Raw genomic sequence first — 25,539 nt, 5'->3', positions numbered from 1 at the left:
CCTTGTGCATTGGAAGAGTTCCAGACAGGGTCCTTGGATTCTGCCTACACCCAGCTCTGGCTTGTGGCGTTCTTAGGTTATTCGGATTCTAGGGTCCTTTTAGTTCCAGTGTGAGCCACCTCGCCTCTGTGCTTCAGCTCCAGATTCCTGGGACAGGGAATCCAGCTGGTTCTGATGGAGTGTTGTACAGCCCTGACTCAGTCAGTTGTGCAAAAGTGAAGGGGAATTATGGGATAGAGGGCTTCCCCTTCCAGCCTATGGATGGAGGATTATGGAGTGACTAGGGAAGCAGTGGTATAATCAGTTAGTACATCTTAGAATTTCCCTCCTGCATGGTCAAACAGTAGCTGGTTTCCACTTCAATATTTGTATTGTTGCTGACGTATATGGGAGCCTTCAAGCAGCTCTTGTCTGCCTTTGGCATGTTTTCTCTGAAGTGCTACTTACATTCCCAGAGGCTTAGTGGATGCAGGCATCCCAGGATTTGGATTCGCAACAGTGATTCCAGCAGGCTGCGGCTCAGGCAGCCTGTACACAGAGTACATGTACACAAGTACATGGAGCCTATCCTCGGCAGGCTGGAGCGCTACTTGAGAAGCAGGAAAAAAGACATATCTTGGTATAAAATTAAAATATCAAAAGTATAAAGGTGTTAAGGCACTTTGAAGGGGATATTCACTTTAAAAGTTCCAGGTGTGATTTTAAGCCACTTTAAAAAAGAAGGCCTCTGTGACACACAATGTAGTCCAGGGGTCAACAAACCATGTCCTTCCCTCCAAACCTGGCCCATTGCCTGTTTCTGTAAAGTGTTCTTGAACCTCAGCTACACTCCTTTGCATGCTTATTCCCTATGGCTGTTGTAGTTGCACCAGAAATCATGAGCCCCACAAAATAAAAAAAATGTGTTTTTATAGCCCTTTGTAGAAAGTTCCCCCACCTCTCTTCAGTCCTTTTATCAGTGTACCTCCTTAGACTGAGAGCCACAGTTATAATTCTATAAATTTCTCAGAAAAAGAAAATTGACAATTTCAGAAACCAGTCTTGGGAAAATGCTGAGCAAGTCAAACTAGGCAATGTTCTATCTTGTTTTACCCCCCTCAAGCGACTCAGTGGATTGGTGGTTGTGCCCTTGGTATTTTCAGTTAAAACGTGCTGGACAGGAATTCATGCACGTGGGTTTCTGAATGTGTCCATTCTAGGCAAATAGACTTTGAACCCACGAATTATGTTTATGTCTTCGAAGCAAGGCTCAGTCATGTCTTTATTACTTTCATATGTACTCTACCATTTAATTCCTTATTGCTGACCATTTTGGTTGTTTCCAACTATACATTGAAGCAGCATTCATGTTCCTCTGATTATTTCCTTGGGATAAATTCCTGGGATTAGAATCACTGGCTAAGAAAACAGGAGCAGCCTGGAGCAGACCTCAGTGTTACAGTTAGTCTGTGCTTGGTATACATAGGGCCCTGGGTTCCAGCCCCAGTGTACACACACAAGTGTGAGCATTTTTAAGTCTTTCAGTGCACATCTGAGAATTGTCCTCCATGAACCCTGTGCCAGTTTATCTATCCACCAGGAAGCTCTGAAAACACCCAGATTTTCATAGTAAATTAGAAAGCTTACTATATATTTTTATTCATATACATTTTATTTTTGTGTTTTTCTCAGGGAAGTGCTTTGATATGCTAACTGTTGGTTTAGATGACCTGAACCTCAGCCACATTTGAATGTGCACATCGAGTGACTGTCATTTTGGCTTCTCTTTCATCACAGGCTCCCCCTCCCAAGCCTCCTCGCAGGCTGGGCGGCTGGGCGGATGATTCCATGAAGGCGTCAAAGTGAGTACCAGCAACTCCTGGGGGTGGGTGGCAGTGGGCCGGTGGGACGCGGGTGTCACTCCTATGTTGTTGCTTTATTTTTTTGTAGCAGCTTTATTGAGATAGTATCAATTCACATACCAATCATTCACGCATCACAGAGTGCAATGTGATCATTCTTCGAAGAAGCATGGAGTTGTGCAACCATCATCACAGTTAATTTTAGAACATTTTTATCACACCACTTAAGAAACCCTGTATCTGGTAGTAGTCAATTTCCATGTCCCCCATGCCCCCAACCTCCCAGCCCTTGGCAGTATCAACTTCTGACTCTGATTTGCCTATTCTGGACATTTCTTATCAATAGAATCATACAGTCTGTGGTTCTTTTTATGCCTTGCCTCCCTCTGGGCATAATATTTTCAAAGTTCATTCATATGGTAGCATTCTGTGTTCTTGACTTTCTAAGCAGAATGGAATTGCCTGTTAGTTATTGTGGGTGAATTCTGTAGTTTGTCCACCCCACACTGTTCATTCACAGAGAATGGTACAGGTGTACTGCCGCAGTCCGGCTGCAGCAGAATAACTGGGGGATGACAAGCAACTTGTGTAGATTGATACAGCAGGAGTAGGAGCCGTTTATTGTAGGACAGGAGTGGTATATATACATTCCACATAGCTTATCTTAATTAGCATAAACTAGATACATCAGTCAACCAATAAGGAATCTCCACATTTAATGGCTCGCTGGCTTTACTTCACAAACCACTCCGTCTGGCATTTTGCCAGGCGCCATCCAGACTTGTTTACAGACTCTAACAATTCTCTGGAAAAATGCCAGGAGCCATCCTGACTTGTTTACAGACTCTAACAGTGTACCACCACCCTGCCTAGAAGATGTCTTGTGTTTACTGTAAGCTGTTGCTGCAAGCAGCACAAGTATTGATGCTATGACCATCCAGTATTATCTCATCGACCTATCTTCTTGCTTCAGAGTTCCTGGGAAGAATAATCTAATGTCACAGTGAACATGGCAGCACTATCTGAGCAGCATGGGGCTTGCATTGTGGGGCTGAGGATGCAGATTCCATTATCACATAGCTGGATGGTGTTGAGCAAAGTGTTTACCATTGCTGAGCCTCTGGATGGACATACTAGTGCTCCCTATGTAAGGATAAGGATAAGTATAAGGGATAAGGATTGAAGAAAATTATGTATGCAGTGAGAATGTGGCTTAGCCTTCCGGCCTTTCTACTGCTTATACCAGAGGCTGATCCCTTGTTCTGAGTGAGATGGCAGAGTGTGGTGGTTGAGAGGCGCAGGTTTTGGAACCAGACTGTATGGTTTTAAATCCTGTCTGTGCCATTTGTTATCTCAGAGACCTTGAACAAGTGTTTTAACCTATCTGGCCTCAATTTCTTCATCCCTCCAATGAGTTGCAGGACCTTCTACAGAAGGATCTGTTTGGGAGAAGCAATACCAGGTCAAGAAAAGCAAAGGTTATTTGAGTATCAGGAATCTTCCTTAACTGCAAGTTCCATTAAGAGCCTTAAGAATAGGCGTATCACTTTGCCAAAGTCTTAGCTTTTGGTGTTAAGGATTGGACATAACTATGAATGAGATACTCTGGAGCTACTATAAGCATCTGGGAACGCTCGTGACCTAGAGTGGCAACCGGCCCTCTTGGACCATCTAGAATGAATATCCATGTCTCTGAAATAATTTCAGAATCTTTGTTTTGAGTGAGGAGAGAGCAGTCCTCCAACTTGCTTCCACATGTCCTTCCTGCATTCCTCCCACCCTCAAAAGGGCAGGATTTGCCTGCTGATCAAGATGTGGCAGTTATCATCTCTCCTGTTTTCCCCACAGGAAGCAGCATCACAATAAGTTTAAAACTGTGGACATCTGGTTCAGACTCACCTAGGTTAAAATTCAGGTTTCAGCACTTAGCTACCTGTATAAACTTGGGGAAATTACTTACCCCTATAAAGTAGCAATAATAATACATTTTGGGAAGAGTTATTCTGAGGCTTGAACATATGATAGAGGAAAAGCACTAAGTGTGATGCTAGTACCTGTGATTAACAGTGGTGCATAAGAAGGTAATAATGCAGGCCTCTGAGCTCTGCAACTGTAAAACATGGAAGTGTCGTATAACGTGGTTCTAGAGAGTGGCCTCTAGAATATGACATGATGGCTGCTACCTTTAGCCACTTCTGTTAGCCTCTGTGGATTTTTAGGGATTTTAGAGCAGGTAGCTTCCAGACTGAACAGGTTTCCACTGCGGTGAGTCTTTGTGATTCCTTGTGGTTTAATCCATCTCTTAGTTTACCTAGGCCAGTCTGACACCAAGAATGCTTTGTGAAGGCTGAGACTTTTTCTGGTCCTTGCCTTTCGTCCCATTTTATAGATGCAATGAGTGCAGTCATAGGTTCCTATGAGTTGGAGGGAACCAGTCTAAATGTCTGTTGGTTCAGAGTCCAGTTCTAAAGGCAAGATTACATATCATGTTGGTCCTTAATCCCTTGCACTAAGTCTTAAATGAAAGGTAAGCCAAAAAAAACTTTTTACCACATCATTGGGATTCTTTCCACATCAGTTTCTCTTATGATATACACAGGAATATATTTTATTTTTCTCAAAGAATAGACATTAAATTTCTTTCCAGTTGTCGCTTTCAAAATAGCACTATTAAAATTTTGTTCCTGTTCTTTCTACCCTTTCCCCTTACTTCCTCCAGCACCTCTCCTCTACTTTTCCCCCCTAAACCATTTGAAAGTAAGTTGTAGATGTCATGACATTTTACCTCCAAATATTTCAGCATGCATCTCTTAGGATTCAGAACATTCTCCAGATAATCACAGTATCATGAACTCATCTAGGTCATTGCATAGTGATTTAATAATATTTGATACATAGTTTATATTTAAATTTCCCCATTTCCCCACCAAAGTGTCGTTTATGGGTCCTGGACCCAGTCAGAGTTCATACATTGTATTTGGTGCTTGTCTCTAGTCTCTCTTGACCTCAGCGCAGCCCCTAGCTTCAGCACGATGTTGCCCTTTTGAGGAATGCAGGCCAGCTGACTTGTAGCATGTCTCACACTCTGCATTTCTCTAAATTGTTCATGACTAGATTCAAGTTGAAGGTTTTTGGCAAGAATGAGTGATACTGCGTGCTTCTTGGCATATCAAACTGGTTCTTTATTGGTGTTGCTGAGTTTGATAACTTGGCTTAGGTGGTGACCTTGAGAACTCTCCAGTGTGAAGTTTTCTTTTTTTTCCTTTATGATAATTAGTAATCACTGTGGGGTGCCGCTTTGAATTCTGTTCTCTACAATCTTTCACCTAATGGTTTTAGTATCCATTCATGTGAGTCAGTCAAAGATTGCAAAATGTTAATTTTCTAATTCCATCATTTATTCTATATCAATTACAGGGTTTTTTGGTTTTGTTTTTGTTTTTTAATAAAGAAGAGCTTTCATTATTCTCTCCGAATTACCTTTTTTTTAAAAATTGTAGACCCATGGATTTTATTGTTATTCATTGTGTTGTAGTTCATTTCCATCATTTTTTTCCCATAATAATAATGATTAATGCTCAGATTGTCCCAGGTTAACCAGGGAACTCCTTCAGGGTGGCCTTTATTCCTTTGCTATTCCTTATTAGTGTTTGAGCACCTGCTTGCTTTCTGCTACAGTAGTCATATTCCAAACTTACTTTGTATTTTCCTTGTCTAGTCCTTGAGTCAGCCACTGCTCCAAAGAGCATTGGCCCCTTTGGTGGAGAACACTTTTAGAATTCAAGACCTGAGCACACACTGCTCATTGCTCTTGGGACAGCATTGCTTCTAGGCTCCTTCAGTGAACAGAGCTGGGAAACACATTTTTGAAAATAGGCTCTGTCCTTTCACACACTTGAAGTAGTTTTGTAATTACATCACTAATGAAATACCAATAAAAACCTCTAAGTAAAGCTCAAGATTTCTTTGCAGTTCTTCATGTCCTTAAAATATAGCACACTAGAGGTTTAGATGCTGCTTTCAGAAGTTACTTGAATTCTTTCTCATTTGGATTAAGAGCTCAAATTTTAATACACAATTAGGTTTACATAGTTGTTTAATTGACTTTTGCATATGTAAAACACTTACATGGATCAGAAATGGAGATTATGTACCAAGGTGTCCTCAGTCTTGCTCACGCCCTTCTTCCCTCTACCTGGTTCCCATCCATCCGCTGTGAGTAATCTCTTTATAAGTTTCTGGTGTTTCTTCCTATACTTTTTTTTTTTTTCCAAAAGTAAACATATATACATATGTAAGTTTTCAGATTCTTTCTTCTTTATTTCTATATATCAGAAAGTGGCAAACTATTGCCCACAAGCTTCCTGCCATTTTTTTTTTTTTTTTTTTAATCAGAGAAGTTTCTTTGGAACACAACCATATCCTTTCATTTTTGAAATTCACATCTCTGATCCATGTGGAATTTATTCTGGTATATGGTATGAGGTGTGGATCCAGTTTTTTCTTTTTCTGAGTGACTGTGTCCCAGCCCTGATGATTTTTTTCTTTTTAATAATCTGTGTTTCCTTTAGTGATCTGAGAAGCCACCCCTGTCATAGTCTAAATCACTGTATAAATCATGAGTCTACTTTTTGGCTTGTTCTGTTCTGTGGTCTTTCTGTGTATTCATATGATATATTGAGTCCCACACTATTTTCTTTTTATAACATACACTAATTTTTAGTGTTAAGGAAAAAACAGAACTCTCAAATGCAGTTCTCATACTAGTGAGAATCTTAGAAGCCACATCTTTCTAAGTTATTAGGAGGTTTTAGTGTTTGGAATATCTAGAATTCACTTTGAAATATAGACTAAGACAAATTCTGTGTCAAAGAAAACAAAGATTGTCACAAGTTTTTATTCCTCGGTGAAAACATTAAAGATTTTTTTAGATCAAATCAGCTTCCTCTTGGAACTAGATGCTTTTCCTTTGCATGTGCTATTTCCCAAGGTGTTCCCTTGTTTGCCACCTCAGTCTGGGGCCTGTTCTGACCCCTCTAGAGTTGGAGGCCCTGGGGAATGGAGCTGAAGGAGAGGGAACCAGACCTGGGGGAGAGAGAAAGGAAGGTAGTCTGCATGTGTTTTGTCTCAGCCTGTCTGTTTTGGGCAGGTACTCAGACCTCCCTTCTCTCTCAACACTCACTCTGTGTGATCTCAGCCAGTCTCAGGTTTAACTGTCAACTTAACACTGATGACTCCAAAATTTGTTTCATCAGAACAGACCACAGTCTGAGAGGCCAGGCAGGGAACACCTTGGAAACGGCACATGAGAAAGAAAAGCATTTTACTCCAAGAGGAAACTGAATGATCCAGGAAAAAACTTTAGTGTTTTCACTGAGGAATAAACTTGTGATGTTTCCACTTGAATTTAAGCCTAAGGTATCCAGATTGGTCCTCTTAATTTCCACCCCGGTCCCCCACCCCCAAACTATACCTCCACAGTCTCTCAACTCTGAGTAAACAGTGACTCCATCTATCTAGTTACTGAGACCATAAACCTTGGACTCATCCTGAGCCGGGGTGAGTGAGGTAATCACTAAGCCCAAGTGGGACCTGGAGGAGAAGATGGAGATCAAGCTGCATGACTTCTGATGAGCAGAGAGGACAGGAGAACATTCTGGTTTAAGATCTGGTGTTGGGGGATGGTGACCTTATTTTCACTCTCAGAAAGTGCACACGGGAAGATAGTGTACCCACCTCAAACCTTTTTTGGATGATAATGGTACTCTGTGCTAGGCACCTGTCTTAGCTGCTATAACATATTACTGTATAGTGGAAGCTTAAAAGCAAACATTTACTTTTCGCTGTTCTAAAGGCTGAAAGACTAATATCAGGGTGCAGCAGCACAGTGGTGATTTTGGCGACAGACCTCTTCCTGGTTCTGATCTTACATGGTCTTTTCTTGGTACCTGTACATGGGGGGAGAGATCTGGTGTCTCTTCCGCCTCTCCATCATGGGAACTGTACCCTTATGACCTTATCTAAACCTAATCACTTCCCAAAAGTCCCATCTCCAAACACCATCACATTGGGGTTAGGATTTCAACAAAAGAATTTAGGGGGGACCAGACACAACATTCATTCTACAGCAGTGCAGGTAGGCCCCATTCAACTCTGCCGGTGTCTTTAAGGAAAGTAAGACTTAAAGAGAGGTCTCCAGCTCTGTTGTCACAGTGGGAAGTGGGGAGACTGATCATGGATCTGGATGAGAAGCTCATAGCCTAAAAATGCGAGTTTCCCGGACACCTTTGCTTTATTTGTGTAGCACTCTCTGAGAGAGCACTGGGCATTTGTCGGCCATCTCACTGGCTGGAGATCATGGGTGCCAGGACTCTTATGTTTGCCCCAGACACAAGGAAAGGCTGAATTCAGGAAAGGCTCGGGACCTGGAATCACCAACTGTCCTTTCTCCTGGCACCAGGGTAATAGCTGTGCCAAAGATTCTGTCTTGGAAGCAGCTGTCCTTGGCATTGAAGTTGCCTGATTTGGGACACTTACAATTGATGGGTCACTGACTTGGCCATGGGGACTAGAGCTGAATGAGAGGGAACCAGACTTGGTAGTGAGAGGAGGGAAAGGTAGTCTGATTAAGTTTTGTCTCAAAGTGTCTGTTTTTGGGTTTGTCCCTGCATTGATCTGCAAGGGAATGAGGCAAGTAATGGCCCCTCGGGGACTTTGAGGACTTTGCTCTCAATGTCAGCCGTCATTTTCAATCACCCTCTCCCTCCCAGCCATTAATTTTGGCCCAGGATCATGGGGACTTGTCCATCTATCACTCCTAATTGACACTAAATGATCTGTCAGTTTATTGATGAACGGCAGGAGTGGAATTGTCACAATATATTTTACTTTCTAACAACTCCTCCTGACAATTTTACCTTGTCCATCTCACTCTCCTCACATAAATCTCCATTGGCCGCTCATTCCTCCTCATGGGCTGTTCTGGTGCCAGCCACTTCCACACCATCTGCACGTGTCAAGGACATCAAGATGGCGGGAGAACTGCCGGTGCTAGTCCCGAGGTTACCCCCCTTCCCTCCTCCTCCTCCTCTCTTTCTCTCTCTCTCTCTTTTTTTAATGGCATAGATGTTCCAAGAATACTAAAGGGCTTCTGTCCTCTCCATCTATGTCATTGCCATGTCAGAACCTTTACCTTCTCTTTAGCAGCGAGTAGTTAATTCTTATTAGGCTACAAAAGTGTGAAAGGCAAACCTCAGTGAGCAGGAGGGCTCCCAGCTCTGAGAGCAAGTGGCCAACACGTACTTTGTCCTCTTACACCAGCTCCGTCGCAGGCTGTCCATCCCCACAGAGGCTGGACTCTTAGGAAGGTGTCACAGGGGGAGGTCACTGGAGCTTCCCCTTCGATGAGCCGCACACTGCACATGATCACAGGAGTGCCCAGATGCGGGCACCATCTACCCTGGGCCCATTTGGTCATGCCTAGTGCTGCCAGGACCCCCGGGCTGGTTAGCTCTGCCTGTGAGAAGTCTCGCCCATCACCCTGGTTCACCATTTAACTGTTATTTGTAAGGGCTCCATGACTTGAAAGATGGGGAATAACGCAGCTAAACGTATGTGAGGCTGCATCGTTATTTAGTCTTAAGAAGATGTACGGATGGAGGTGAAAGATCCATCATCCTCTGTGAGGCCAGTGGTGAGTGGAGGAGCCTGACAGTGTTGAACGATGTCATTGATCTCCTCCCTCCTTCCTTTAACACGGGAGGTAATTTCTGTTAATTGATAAGGACTGTTTTTGTTTATTAACCACTGTGCCATTATCATACCTACCAAGATTAATAATAATTCCTTAATGTCATCTGATACCCAGGTCCTGTTCAGTTACTTTCATTGTCTCAAAGATGTCTGTCAAGTTGAGCTGCAAAAAGGACAAATCAAGGTCCGCGTGTTGGCTCGAGTTGTGATCTGCCTTCACGTGCTCTCTGTATCCTCCAGCACTCACGGCTGCCTTTGTCCCCGTGCCATTGATTTTTTTTTTTTTTTTTTGGTAAGAAACTCGTCCTGTGGAGTGTCCCACATTCTGGGTTGGGCCCATTTCTTCTAGTTGTCTGTCTCCCAAGTCCCCTCTTAAATGGATGGTTAGATCTAGGTCAGACTGGCAGTTCAGCTGAGGCTCGTTGTTGAGGCAGGCGTACTCCGTAGGTGGCGCCGTGTGGGTCTCACTGCAGCACTCCTGAGGGCACAGGTGTCTGGTTATTCCACTTAAGCGAGTCTGTGATTGATCGGGGGTTGGGGTGCGGGATCCTGTACTTCACGGTCATTGTCTGACTCCCCCCTGGTGGTCGTGGTGTCCCTGGGTGACAGCTGCCTAGAGAAAGGATCTCATGAAAGGTTGTCAGATGGTGATTTTCTAATTTTCACTTATGAACAGAGAACTTTCTGTAAAGAACTTCCTCTCATCAGCCATTTGGTGGTGTGAAGTACAGTTTATGCTTGCAGTTTTGCCTCTTCCTCCTCCCAGATCCCCAAATCTTTTTATTTAGAAAATCTTCAAACCCATAAAAAAAAATTGCAAGAACAGTACAAGCTCCCTGGCGCTCTGCTCCTTGAGCGACCCACTGTGAACCTTGCATACTTGGGGCTCCTCCTCAATCTCTAGTTTTGTTTGTCTTTATTTTTGCTGAGCCCTCTGGAGTTGTAGCTGCCTTTGCCTTTGCATTACAAGTAACTAATTGCTGGTTACTGTTCAAGGGCTGTGTGTCTCGTTACTTCTGGTCTGTGGCGCTTGGCACACACAGGTGCATGGTGTGAATTTGATCAGTGAGTGCATTTTGGATGTTTCTTAGGATCTCCAGTCATTAGGAGGGGGACCCTGTGAAGTAAAAGAACATAATCCCAGTGAAGTAAAACAACATAATCTTTGATCTTCACATTTTCATTGATAAGCACAATTTTGATTATTTGGTTTTCATGAAAAACCAAACAAGATTAGAAGAATTGAAAGTCTATTTGTCACAATTTTCTATCTCCACGAAGAGGACCACGATCAGACAGTTGGGGTGATATTTCCCAGGCTGAGAAGGCAGACTTCCGGTACTTACCCATGGAATAGCCATATCAGGACCCTTGAAAAGTTTCGTAAAGGCTTTAAATGTGGTACTTAGGGATCCTATAGGCTAGGGAAGAGGTAGGGAGTGTGCATCATCTTTCCTCTTGGTGTGATTTGAGGGGTACTTTCATGCCACTCCCCCTGGATTGACATGGGGATGTTTGGTGCAGAACAAACAGGTGTGCTAGGCTGTATTCATTACAGTTTAGGGCCTCGATGGCTTGTGTAGTGTCACAAAACCGATTTGCTTAAATGACTAGGCAGGAGATAACTGCATTCTGATTCCAGTGGCACTTGAATACTTTGCTTGCCTCTCTGAAAAGTGGAGCAGTCTACCTAACCAGTGGCCCTGTCACTCCTCTCCTCGGAGCAGAGGCAAGCACTTGAGGCACCAGGGAGGCAGTGAGGAGAGAACAGTGGCACCTGAGTTGCACACCTGCCTGTGCGTGTGCCCCAGGGACAGGACAGCTGAGCCCCCCAGGGACCCAGTCAGCAGAATTACATCTCAGTTGCCTGAGGGGAGGCCCCAGCACACTGCAGCCACAGGCCCTCTTCCTGCTTCCCCCGAAGCCTGCTCTCAGCTTCCTCTCTGCCCTTCGCTTTTCTTCATGAAGATACCCTTGACCTTCACTGCAGTTGAAAACCAGGTGTACTTCTAGAGTGGGTTTTCAGCATGACCCTGGAAGGCTTTAACTTGGCCTCTGTTAGTCTCGGGTTTTGCAAAAATGAAAGCCCCCTGGTGACTGGAGCTGGTCGTTTCTTGGAGCCAGGGGTAGAAGAGTAGAGCTTGAAGGGTCTCTGGTGTCAGGAAAGGAATAAACAGTCCATAGAACTCTCTCTAAATAACAACAGTCAAAAGGCGGAGGTGGAACATTCCATTTGTTTCTCTGGACTGCTGCATAGTGCAGTTCTTCTAGACTGGAGGGTAGAGCCAGTGTCCTGTCCTGTCAAATTCTAGTGTTGCTGTAAGAGCTGGTTGGGGTCTGTGTGAACCCTGCATTGCTGGGGGACTCCTTAGAAGCAGCCTCATTGATTTTTTTTTTTTTTTTAAATAAAGTCCCTTTTAGTTTTCAAGCCAACTGAGAATTTTCATGATGTAAAATTCAAACAAGACAGATAAAACTGAACTTACCTGCAACCACCATCTCCACTCTTAGCCATCTCTCTAAAAGTAAGTACTAGAAACATTTGTTGGTATCTTTTAAGAAAATATTGGTGCATTATAATTTTGTATAATAGTGGGATTCATGGTTACGATTTGTACATGCACACACTATACCAGTATAATTTGGTCAGTTTTGTTCTCCAGTACCTCCTTTCTCTCCTTGTTGGTATCTTTTACACACTTCAACAGATGCACAGATTGTCCCCTATTTTTGATGGTTTGACTTATGATTTTAAACTTTACAATGATGTGAAAGCAATATGTATTCAGTAGAAATAGTACTTTAGTACTTTGAATTTTGAATTTGGATCTTTGCCTGGCTAGGGATTTGTACAATCCTCTCGTGATGCTGGGATGTGGCAGCAAGCACCCTCCACCCCCCATAGAGTACAGGGCCCGCAGCCTGTGTCACCTGTGTCACCAAGCCATAGTGTTCCATAGGTGAGGTGTGTTAAATGAATTTTCCACTTGCAAATCGGTTTATCAGGACCTAACCCCTGTAAATCTATCTGTACTGACCAAAATAAGTATTTTTTTTTTTAAATAGAAGTAAGATCGTATTCAGTGTCCTGCATCCTGTGTTTGAATTTCTTTTCCACTTAGCAGTGAGTGCATCCTCGAGAGCCTTCGGTGCATGTGGACATGCTTCCTTTTCCTAATTGCTCCATAATAATCCCTCCTATAATAGTAGGAGACACTACTCCCCTCTGGGTGGACATGAAGGTTCTTTTTGTTCATGCCCCCATGCACCCCATGATCAAACCTCTGATGGTGTCTGTTTTCTTTTTTCAACAGCTCTGTTTTTTAGGGAATTGACAGTTTCATCCTCAGAAGTAGATTCTGCCGTCTGGGGCGTCGCTGCCAAACCTGTAGCTGGATAGCTCACATCTTGCCAGCCCTCTTGTTGCACAGACAAGAACACACACGTGTGAACACACCACACACACAAGTAGCACAAGTCCACAGACACCTCCTCTCTTGTGACTTCTGAGCTGAGCCCTGGAGTCATTTGATCCTCAAAAACAGTCATTTGGTCCTTAAAGCAACCCCCATGGGGTAGGTGCTATTATTATTTCTGCTCTCAGATGAGGAAACTGACGTTCAGAAAGGTGAAATGACTTGCTCACAGTCACAGGGCTGGTAAGTCACCAGCCAGAACTGGAACTGGGTGAGTCTGATATGCTCTTCGGTGCTCCACCACCCCCTGTTTTTTGCCCCTTAGCATCTGAGTGTCCCTACACAAGGTGGCACCTCAGCAGGCATTCCCATGGGATGAGTTGACACAGCTCAGCTGGGAGAGCCATGGTGGCCCTCCCTGACCTCCCTTGGCCTACCTGTCCAAGAGCTGCAGTCCAGCCACTCAGGCCCCCAGAGAACTGCCTGGTGTGTGTGGGACTAACCCCACACATCTGGTAAACGCAAGGAGGCAGCCAGCTCTTAGGGGCACAAACCAAGGCCATGCCAGCCCTGCCATTAAAAGGCTTATTAGGCTAGTCATTAAGTTCAATTAGGCATTGGGAACAATTTTCCCTTGTAACACTGCAGTGCCCTCCAAGAACTGGATCCATTCCCAGGCAGCTGACTTGGGAGACGGGTACTAGTTTCTGTGGCCTTGGCAGCCCCCGCCTCTTGTTTTTGGGTCCTGTGAGGCTGTTTCCTGAGCTTATTACTGAGCCACCCTCCTGTGCCAGGGCCACTGTTTCCCCTGACCTGTGGAGGAGCTGGACGTCCGCCCTATGCTGTGGCTCTCAGGGTTGCATGATCTTGGAGCATATCATGCCCACTTTCTGGCCCAAAGTTCCCTAAGGAGTTTGAACTTGATGATCTCAAAGTTCCCTTTTGACCTGTAGGCTCTTATGATTCTGGGAAGTGAGTCCCACATTATCCACACTTCATGGAGTAGAAAGCTCAAGATCAAGCTTTGAGCCTTCTTTTCAGCAGGGGAGGACATCTTTAAAGAAGGGGACAAGGAAAGGCAGTGGGCATAGTACAGAGCCCTGGGTAGGACGTGCAAAGGGGCCAAGGCACAGGGTAGCCTTGAGCAGCCAGCTCAGCATCCTTGAGCTCTGTCTTCTCAGTACTAAAACCAAGTGGTCTCACGGCCTTCCCTGACTCAGAAAGTGTGTGTGAGCACCTAACACGCACTTTCTGGATGGCTGCTGGGAACAGGTCTTTGTAGTCTAAGTTATAGCCTGGAAATGAAGTAGCTGACTGTGAGGTGGGAACAGGCCTTCCAGGCATGGCCAGGAGAGGGGAGGTGCAGATAAACCACAGTGTGTTAAGAGTGTTAGGATGAGCACACCACAGTGACTGACCCCAGGTTTGTATAGGGAAGTAGAAGGGGCCAAGGGGCAGGGTGGAGGGGGGGCCTGCAGGCAGGGCCTTGAGCTGCCACTGAAGTGGGGGATAGGTGTGTGATCAGTGATTCAGGGGACATGTTATCACTCCTCTTGTGAATGCCTTTTTGACATGGCACCATCTTAGGGTATTTGCAAATGTAAAAGGAAATCCATTTGTCCCCAAGTAGAATCCTCTCTGTCAAATGAGAGAACGAACCCTCTTCTCCTACTATACTCAGTACTGCACTTCTGACACCAGATGTGTGGGGTTAGTCCCACACACACCAGGCAGTTCTCCAGTGGACACCAGCCGAGTGTCCTACAGAACCTCAGTCCTGGCACTGACCACCTGGAGTTAACATCAGACCCTCCAGGTTCGATTAATTGGCTACAACAGCTTGCAGAACTCAGGAAAATACTTTTGCAGGTTTATTTCAAAGCATGTTTACTGTACTTTGAATCTGGAATGTCTTTTAAAGGTCCATGTGCGCATGGTTTGGTGCCCAGCCCATGATGCTGTTGGGAGGCAGTAGAATCTTTAAGTGATAGGGCCTTTAGTGGGAGGAGATTAGGCCATTGTGGGTGTGCCCTTGAAGGGGACAATGGGTCTCCTGCCCCTTCTTGTCATTTTCTTTGCTTCTTGACTACCATGAGGTGAAGGCCTCTGCCACATGCTCCTGCCATGATGTATCGTGCTGCCACAGGCCCAAAGCAACAGGGCCAAGCGATCATGAACAGAAAACTCTGAAACTGTGAGCTAAAATAAACCTTAGCTCCCTATAAATTTATTTTTCTGGTATTTGTCATAGTAACACAAAGCTAACACAGTATTTTTAAATGATACAAATGAGCAGTTAGACAAAGAGATACATAGTATGAGGTTAGGAAGGGTCATGAGCTCAGGAACCTCTGTCCCCGTGGAATGAGGCATGCTCCTTTCTGTCATTCACTTGGACACTCTTGGAATCTTGTCCTTTTGAGTGTTTATGGAAGCTTCATTACATAGGCATGATTGATTAAGTCATTGGCCTTGGTGATCAACTCAGCCCTCAACCTCTTTCCCCAGAGGTCTGGATGTTAGGACTAGGGAGGTTGGGGAACTGGGACTGAAAGAAAGTTCCAGCCCTTTAATCACATAGCTGTTTCCTTTGGCAACCAGCCCTCCATCCTGAGGCTATCTTCACTTCAGAAATCCGAGGACTTGGGGAGCCCTGGGCCAGGAAACCAGGTACACATATTTCTTATTAGAAGTCACAGTGGCACACTCTGAAAGGCTCTCATGGCCGTTCCCTATAGCGGCTGTCCCCTCCTTAGGCTGCAAGGTTACAGAGGGGTCTGCCCTCCTTCTTCCTCCTGAGTGCAAGGCCTTCTTCTCTCACACATGTTGGCGAAGTCTCTCAGTCGTATCCTGAGAGTTGCACTCCCTGGTGCCCATTTCAATCCGCTGGTTTCTCTGCAGAAACCTGCATTAAGGTTATCCCATGATGCTTGCTTGGGATTGGTGTTCTCAAGCTGCCTGTTCCTGCTTGATGAGAGGGGTTCTCATCTGCCACCAGACGAGCTGTGTAGTGGGGTTGTGTCTTCTGTAGGCCCCAAACCCCATCAGCAGAGGCTTATACAGAAGGCATCAGAACCAGAAGACCAGGGCTCAGAAGACCAGGGCTGGAATGGCAGCCCTGTAGGCAGCAGGGACCCAGCTCTTTCATCTTTTGGCCCCACTGTCCTTGGTATGTGGCTTTTGTCATGCACAGACCTCATGATTGCAAGCTGACTGCTGCCCCTCCAGGACTCACCCCGTTTTCCAGGAGGAAAAAGGGAGAATGACTTGGAGGTGAAAGAGAAGAACACCCCCTTAGAAAACATCTGGCTTTTGTCAGTGAGGGAGACAGGCGTACGCTCGAGGGGCTGCTGCCTCTTTCTCATTGGTCAGAAATAGAGCATATGCCCCCCACAATGTGAGAGGCAAGGGAATGGAATATTTTTAGTTGGGTTCATCATCACCCCAAGCAAAATTGGGGTTTGAATAAAAGGGCAGGAAGATGACTTTGGGCTAGGTGGCAAACTGTTTTTTGTGATCTGATGCCATCAAGCTAAGATTCAGAAGTCCCTGGATGGTGCTGTCCTACAGTAACTACTGTGTCTTGTGACATGGAGGGTTTGTTGTGCTGACAAGCACAGGAGCAATTTCACCTAATTCTGGAATCTTTCTAGAAGTGGAGAATCCTTCAGAAAGAATCTGAATGCCAGAAAAGCTGCCTTTTAAACAGGGATGAAACAGAAGTAGCTGAAGTGAAGGAAGGGACCCAAGAGGCAGAAACAGTAAAGCAGGGATGGAAAACTGAGAGGGGGTCCAGTAGATTTTTCTGTTGAAACAGTGGCTGCTTGTGGCAAGGCTTCAGGAGCTGGCAGCAGGTGTCACGTGCCCACAAGAGTCTGTAGGCAGGAGCTGGCAGGTGGGGAGGGCAGGCTGCTGGGCATGTGACCGACGGTGCTCAGGCAGGTTCAGCAAGCAGTAACTGGGGCGTGTTGAAGCCAGGGGAATGGTGGTCCCTGGAGACAATAGGTACGAGGGAGACCTGCTGACACACCTCACCAGTATCTGTCTGGGGCTGGTCTTCAGTTATGATCATGGAGAAAGACAGCAGCTAAAGCACAGGAAATATAAACTGATGATCTGATGAGGGTAATGGCAGCGGCAGCTCTGGTTTGCAGAGCACTTCCTGCGTGCCAAGTACAGTGATGCGCCACACCGTTGACATTGGGTCAGCAACAGACCTTGTGTACAACAGTAGTCCTAGAAGGTCATATCACCTAGTAACTTCAGAGCTGACTCAGTTGGTGTAAGCACACTGTGCTGTTCCCCAGTGACGAAGCTGCCTGAGGACGCATCTCACAGAACATTTCTCCATCATCAGGTGACACCAACAGCACACTCTTCAATGCTTTGCCTGAATTAACTAATTTGATTCTTAGAAGAAAACTTGTGAAGTTCAATATGGTCCTCTCACCAGTCTTGCAGAGTTTAAGTGACTTGCCCACGAGCACACAGCTAGGAAATGGTGAAACTGATTTGACCCTAGACCCTCTGTGTTGGAGTGTTCATACTGCTATAACAGAGTACAACAGATCGGGTGATTTTTTTTTTTTTTTTTAGTTGTAGTGGACACCCAATCTTTATTTCATTTTTATGTGGTGCTGAGGCTCAAACCCAGTGTCACGTGTGCTAGGCGGACACGCTACCACTGAGCCACAACCCCAGATGAGTCATAGAAATTGCCTTCTCACAGTTCTGGAGGCTGGGAAGGGCAGGGTGAGGCAGCAGCGGATTTGTGGTATGGTGAGAACTGTTCTCTGCTTCTCATATCGTGCCTCATTGCTGTGTCATGGAGGAAGACAGGGCAAAAGGGCCTCCTGAGTTCCCTCCCTGTTTTGTAAGACACTGAGCCCTCTGCCCTCATGACCTAATTTATTTCATCATTAATCCTGGAGGAAACGTGGCCATCAAACCACAGCATCCTCTCACTTCAGAACCACTGGTATCAGCCCATTAGAGCAGAGCTGGGCACGAGCACCTTGGCCAGCCGACTCTGGACTTATGCTGAGGTAGTTTGAGTCCCCCTGACCCAGAGGACAGGCAAATTGGTTTTGAGCTGCCTGTGTCTGGAGGCCTGGAGGGTTTAGCAGGTGCCCTCTTCCCAGCTATGTGGCAGGAAAGGGAACTGGAGTCACATTAAGTAGGAAGAAACAGTGGGAATGTCAGGAGCACGTGAGCAGTTTGGGAGAGGAGTCAGGGAAACAGGATTTCTCCATGCACTTGCGAAAGTTATAGCAAGTTTCAGCCATAACTAAGAAAGAAGAGGATGGGCTGGGGAGGAAAGGCCTTAAGTTCTTAATCAGGAGGAGAGTTCAAGTTAACTTTGTTGTCCCTAAAGCTATTCAAAAAGGAAGAAGAGCTGGGCATCATGGCACATGCCTGTAATCCCAGCTGAGGCTGAGGCAGGAGGATTGCAGGTTCAAAGCCAGCCTCAGCAACTTATCAAGGCCCTAAGCCACTTAGCAAGACTCTTGTCTCAAAATAAAATATATATGGGTGAGGGTGCTGTGGAAGTGGCTCAGTTGTTAACCCCCACCCCCACCCCCGTTCAATCCCTGATACCAAAAAAAGAAAAAGGAAAGAGGGCTTCCTTTCACGTTCTCGTTCCTCCCTGTTTCCCACCACCACCACCACCACATGGACTTGGAGAGCTCAGACAAGCATATTGTCCTGGCTTGACTGAAATTTTAGGGCAGGATAAACCAGTGAGGGGAGGGAGCTTCTAGGGGGCTGTCAGAAAAGGGAACAGGCGGGTCCGGGGCAGGATTGGTGATCATTCAGAGCTGGGCAGAGACCTGAGCAGTGTCGGAGTCCAGCCCCCTCTGTTTGCAGAGGGAGGAATGAGGCCTGGGGAGGTTTACTAACTCCGAATCATAGAATCTTAAGAGTTAGAAACGGCCCTTAAATGTCACCTTGCCCCGCTGCCCAAGGTCACACAACTAATTAGTAGAGTGGCGTGCGCCTCACATCCCACATCCCTGCCCCTTCACAGACCTCGAGAGCTGGGCCATTCATCTCAAGTTCACGGAGCGGCCGTGCACCGTACTGTTTGTGCAAGAGCGAGGCTGTTAGAATAGAAGCGCCTTTACTGCGATCCTCTGGGACCCTCACAGAAATGAGATGTTGATCATATGAAGCAATCTGATTGAACAGAAAAACTTTCAAGGAAAAAAGTTGTGTCCCCTGAGCCAGCTGCCTGTGCTGAGGGGGACGGCTGCCTTGCAGCGTGAGCAGCCAGAGACCAGGAGGGGAGGATGGGAGGCGCCCGCCATTGGTTAAAATTCTCCCGACAGAATGATCTCCTTGTTCTCCCTTTGACGGATCCGCGCTCTCAAAAATAAAATGCATCTGTGAACATCACACCTACTTCTTTCCTTTTCTTTTTGGTCCTTTATCGAGAAATAACCGAAAGCAGTTTTAATATAAGCAGCAGCAACGCAGGCATCGTAGGTTTAATATGCACATGAAATGGAGGAAGGCCCCTCACAGATCTGAGTTTTGTCTGACCTAGCGGGTTTTTGAGTGAGTTTACTTTTTGACCCTTGCTGTCCTGACCAGAGCTGGTTACTGGTGGCAGTGCCATTGTCTCCTGGTGTCACCGTGGTCATTATGCAAGAGGCCATGTTTAGAAGTGCCAGAGTGTCCTTCATTCTATTTACCAGAAATTCACCAGCAGGGACCATAAGCCTTCAGGAGGCACCCCATGGCCCTGCCTGATCCCTGGCCTAGCATGTGTCTCCCAGTAGCTCAAGTGCTTCCTCTTTGCACACCTCATCCCTTGGGCTATTTTAGTGTATTTGCGGCTTTAGTGGCGGGGAAGGTTGTGAAAAAGGAGCAGAGAAAACAACAGAGAGGAAAGAAATCTACCTAGGAAGTAGTCTTCACAGGTTTCTCAGATGGTGAGCAAAAAATTCTCTCCAGAAATAAAAGACCCATTTATCCAGCAATTAAAAATGAATTGAAGCCAGGTGTCATGTGTGACACTTCCTGTAATCCCAGCGACTCAAGAGACTAAAGCAAGGGGATCACAAGTTCAAGGCCAGCCTGGGCAACTTAGGGAGACCCTGTCTCAAAATAACTGAAAAGGGCTGGGGATGTGGCTCAGCGGTAGAACATCTCTGGGTTAAATCTCATGTCTACCTGCCCTCAAGAAAATTTCTTTTAAATACATTTATTAAAGTAAAAGGAAGTAGGTCCAGAAAGGCTACAACTGGAGTGGAATCCCTGAAGGTGGCACTTGAGTACAGCAGATGTTTGAGCCATGGTGTCCTGTGGCAGCTGTCCGCTGCTTTGCCTCCTGTTGTTTGGGGGTTTGTGAGGGGGGCACACAACTTCGTCCACTTAACCCTTGTGCTGCTTTTACACTGCAGAGTAGCAAGCTGAGTGACGTTCACGTATGAGTTGCACGTTATTCATTGAAATCTCTTTTTGTATATTGGCTTCAGTGACTTGAACTGGGGGAAAAAGAATCCATTGAAGATTAATTCCTAGCTGTGCAGCTCCCTCCCGATTCCTGATCAATGTATATATTTACAGTTGAGACTCGCGGGCAGCAGCATCTCATGTGAGTCAGCATTTTACCCACCGTGCCTGTGTTTGGCTACACCAGGGTCCCCTGTTGCTGCTTGAGCACACCTGGCCCCTTCGTGCCTCTGACCTTTGTTCAGGTAGTTTCCTTCCTTCCTGGAGCTTTTCTTACAAGCCTCCCCAGAGCAGCCAACTGGAGAGGCTAGTGTCCTCTGGAATCCACTACATCTTGCTAACACTGGCCTCCCTGTCCTGCTAAGTTAGGGGCATAGTAGAACCAGGGGCAGCAGCACAAACCAAGGGGTATGTGTGGACCTTAGTTTCTTTTCTTTTTGTACTAGGCATTGAACCCAGGGGCGCTTAACCACTGAGCTACATCCCCAGCCATTCTTATTTTTTATTTTGAGAAAGTGTTTTATTAAGTTGCTGAGGGGCCTTGCTAAGTTGCTGCGGCTGGCTTCAAACTTATGATCCTCCTGCCTCAGCCTTCGGAGCTGATGGGATTACAGGCATGCGCCATGCTTAGCTGTGAACCTAATGTCTAGTTCCAGCTCTGCATCCCGCTGACTGTGGGGCTTTCTTCAGGTCCCTTTATTGAATCCAAGTCTCCCATTTCCACTCTAGCAGCTGCAGTTTGAATGGTGGTAGATGTCATTTAGACCCTGAAGTTTGTGTGCTTATGGAGGTATTAGTGTTATTTCTATAATGTTTTTTTCTCCCACCAGATTATAATGTCCTAAGCAAAAATCCTCAATTCCCACACCTCCTATTTGTGCCTAAGACATAATTAGCAATCCAATAACTATTTCCTGAATAAAATAATGTTCACTTGAGATAAGTAAAGTCTAGAGCGCTGTCTCTCTTTTTTCTCTGTCTCTGCTACTTTTCTCTGATAGCATGTGTATGTGCAATTTTTATATAGTCCCATTACTGTTTTTAGCTACTGAAACGGTTTCTTATATTTCAACCTTTTTTCCTGATAAATATTGTTTGAATCAAAACAAAGATGTTATTTTTAATCTACCCAGCAGGGGGCAGACTTCACCCAGAAATTGCCTTGTAATTCACTATCTCTTCAGGAGGACAGGCTTTGGCGGTCTACATTCAGGATGCAGACATGGGTTCTCATTTCTTTACCAGATACCTTATTGATGAACTATGCCATCAGGAGCCAAATGTGGTCCACTGTGTCCTAAAACCCCGGAGTGCCAAAATTTGGGTGCTAGGGAATTCTTGTTTGTCATTAAAGAAAGGAGAAAATACATTTTAGATAATAAACAGATAAAAGGCAAGAACTAGGAACTGAGGGGGAAAGGGTGGGCACTTTAGCTTTCAGGAGAGATTTGAATGAGAAGGAATTTGTTGGCCAAGAAAACTTCAGTTCATGAGAAACAGCTGGCTTTTCACCAGCACTATGTGAATGGGGACCTTTAGAGCTAAGGGTCCCCGAGCATCCAGTTTACAATCTGACTCTGAAGGGGTAGCGTAGCCACCATTACAGTGTCAGGTACCTCCTCTTCTTGTTTTCCTTGCAAAGGCTTGTTTGGTGGGTCACATAGTTTATTAAGATCCTTGTTTGGGGGTTTGCTAAGTGATGTGATCTGGGACTGTCTTCTCTGTCTTAGGCCTGGATAAAATTTATCTCAACGTGGTTTAGGAGCAAGTTGAAATTTTTATTGGACATTTTATAATCACGAGGGGAGAAAACTTTGCAAGAAAATGACATTTTGATCTCTCTTTCCTCCAGAGGAGTGATATGTTTTTAAAATGTGAAGTAGCTTTGGTGCCAGTTTAGTAGTTAATCTTATTTCTGATACTGCCCTTGCCAGCTTTTCCTTATGAATTTGGCCCCTGGCTGAAGAATGTCTTCTTTTCGCAATGGGCCATGTGAGTGCCCTGTGTTGCTTTAGGTTTCTTGTCCGCAACAGGTTGTAGTTGTCACCATTTGTCCAAACCCTTCACGTTTCCCCTGAGATCAGAGGCGGCAGCTCTGAGGAGTGGGCCCAGGAGGGCGGTCCCCTGGGCAGTCAGGGATCTGGCACTCGGTCTATCCGAAGCTGGTTCCGTCTTGCAGCAGGAAGGTGAGTCTAGGGTCCAGTATGTGCCGTGGGTATTAAAAGGCTTCAAGGACACTTCCCCCCATTTATCCCAGTTATGTCCCCTGCTAAAATAGGTTAACGGTGTCTAATTAACCACTGAACATTGTCATGCTGCATAAAGATAGCATCCCGGCTGTCCTCTGAGCCATGGTACTTTATCTCCATTTAGATCTCTGCAGTGTTCCATTAGACACGAGAGGAACATTTCACCTGAGTTGATGTCTGCGTTAGCACTGCCTTTCAGCCTCTGGCACATAACCCAGGTGGTAGTACTCGAGGGATCTGGGGTGCTTCAGGGCCTCTCCCCTAGAAGCTAGTGGGGTCCCTGCAGTTGGGGTCATGACTACTTGTGTGGACTCTTGATCATGATGATCAGGACAGACCCCTCACAGCAAGGGGGTGACAAGGACAGACTCCACAGGAGGGGAGGATTTTTTTCACATCTTTACCGTTGAGCCCCAGAATGGAACCCTGAGGATTCAGGAGTTCACCAGAAGCCAGGGACAGTGGTACACACCTGTGATCCCAGCTACTTGGGAGGCTGAGGCAGGAGGATTACAAGTTCAAGGGTAACCTCAGCAACTTAGCAAGACTCTGTGTCAAATAAATAATCAAAAGGGCTGGGGCTATAGATCACTAGTAGACTGCCCCTGGGATTATTCCCAGTAAAAAACACACACACGCACACACATACACACACACATACACATGCACGCACACAGAAGTCTACTGGGCCTCATGGGGCTGTGGTCATGGGATACACCATTGGGACAAGCTTGTCCTTATCCAACCAAATGGATGTCAGTGTAGTCACTGAGTACCAAGGAAAGAGATTGCATTTAAGCACAAGAAATGCAAAAAGGAGGGAACATGGAGGGGAAGGTGACTTACAGACATGATCTCTTTTTTTTGCCATAACTCAAGGTGTCATGTTATAAATAATAACGTACATAATAAATCACACAGAATAATTAAACTAGCATTAACTACTGTATTATGAGGCCTGACAAAGCTGTATCCCTATGTAAGTTGAAATGTGTCTCCATTAGAGAAAATATTGATGGAATGGAAGTAGAGTCTAGAGGGAGCATTTTGGTTGGTGGAGCCGCTGGCCTGCCTCCGAACACTGGGCTTTTTTTTTTTTCCTGCTAGGTAAGTAACCTTGGGCAAGTTGACTTCGCTGAACCCCAGTCTCCTCACCTGTAAAACAGAGCAAATTAAATAAGATAATGTGACCGTTCAGAAACGCCATGTGTAATACTGTGTGTGACGGAAGCTATGCCAACCACAGGCACGTATAAATAACATCACTTAGCCCAGTGCTTGACCGTCTTCCTTCTCTGGCAGGTTTATGGGGAGGCCGGCTGCAGCCTGGGAGTGGGTTTTCCTAAAAATTAAGAGCGAGTAACTGCATCAAGCCGAAGAAAGAGAAATGGGGGTGAAAAGAAGAAGGGGCTGGCTGAGTGCTGAGCTGAGGGACAGGACTCTACAGAAGGACCACCCCTCACCCTTAAGCACCTCTGCTCGAGGAGCCGATGTTTAAAGCACAGGGTGGCTTTGTGGCTGAGTGTTTTTGGCAGTTTGGAAAGGACCACACAGAGGTGGCCATGACTTCCCTTTGCCAGGCCACTGACCAGGAGGGTGCCTCCCTCGCAGGAGGAAGGCAACTAGTGGGTGGAGGTGAGGGAGGAGGTTTACCCCCGGTGTCCAGAGGTGAGGCCTCACTCTGCAAAATGGCCACAGCCATCAGCAAGTGATGGAGGAGCTCTTAAAAAGAAACCTGGCACTTAATTAACTTTTCAAAGTACTGGTTCAGCAGCCTTCCAGCCACACATTCTGCATAGTGAACGCGCATCTCTAATCAGGTGTGAATTGCCCTGGTCCACCGCGGTGAGAGCGCCTGTGCTTTGGTGTGAGCACCGTGGGCTCCTGTGTGCATCTCAGGACGGCATCCAGGAACAGAGGCTTCCTTCCCTCCACTGACCACTCGGGGGCTCTGGCTGTTCCCTCCTCACCTCAGCCTTCAGGCCATGTCCAAGTTCATTAACACTTCTGGGGAAAGAAAGTAGGCGGCTCAGAAGGAGGGGGCAGGTAGGTTTCCGATTGCTGCTTAGCAACTGGAGCGTTCAGCCTCATATCTGAAATAAGGTTAGGGCAGAGAGTCTCACAGTAGTGCCTGGGGCCTATTTCTGGAAATTACTATGGGGGGGTGGTTAGCACATGTTCATTGAAGAAGCTCCCCAGGTGTGATTCGGTTAAGAGCTACCTGCTTAAAGGACTCCAGCTTTCCGTTGTCACAGCCTTCTGTTGCCTTCTGGGAGTCAAGAAGGGAGTGGCTGCAGTCAATCCAGACAGATGTCTGGGTGCCCGGGGACACTGGGAAATCAGGCGGGATCCACTTTTGAAAAAGCTGGGGGCAACGTGTTTGGGACCTGAGTGAAAGTCGGGAGTCTGGTTTCAGCCTCGTCACTAACTAGCTCTGTGATTTGGGTGAAGCCCCCCTCCGCGGCGCCCAGGGTCCCTGGGTGTAAAGGGTTCTGCTGAATCCTGCTGCACTTCTGTTCCACAGCTCAATTGACGGTGTCCTAGACGTGGGAGTCTAGAGGGTCTGAAACAGTGCTCCGTCTCTGTGGGGTGATCTTACTAGCATTAATAGCCACTTCTAGGCAGCCAGGCATGAGGTCCTGGGGGGCAGTAATGGACTGGAAGCCCAGGCCTGCACTCCATAGACTGCCTGCCGCCACCAGACCTCGCGGGCTTCAGTGACAGCATCAGTTCCCTCAAGTTGGGGAAAAAGTACATCTGTGAGGAGGTGACCCAGAATCCACGGTTCTCCTACCTCAGCCCCTGTGGGGAGCAGAACATCAG

At 46.1% G+C, this 25,539-nt stretch overlaps 1 protein-coding gene across 2 annotated transcripts in view; it reads left to right on the top strand.

Moving 5' to 3' along the window:
* Ift43 (intraflagellar transport 43) overlaps positions 1 to 25,539 on the top strand; it is an 81,026-nt gene that overhangs the window by 26,866 nt on the left and 28,621 nt on the right. For both annotated transcript variants that reach the window (XM_027931455.2, XM_027931456.2), the window contains exon 3: positions 1,777 to 1,841. In XM_027931455.2, coding sequence (XP_027787256.1) covers positions 1,777 to 1,841 — 65 coding nt within the window. The remainder of the gene's footprint in view (positions 1 to 1,776; positions 1,842 to 25,539) is intronic.

Source organism: Marmota flaviventris, chromosome 2 (genome assembly GCF_047511675.1).
Source record: "Marmota flaviventris isolate mMarFla1 chromosome 2, mMarFla1.hap1, whole genome shotgun sequence".
Taxonomy (NCBI): domain Eukaryota; kingdom Metazoa; phylum Chordata; class Mammalia; order Rodentia; family Sciuridae; genus Marmota; species Marmota flaviventris.
The sequence above is the reverse complement of the archived record's forward strand: the minus strand, read 5'-3'. Positions and strand labels throughout refer to the sequence as shown.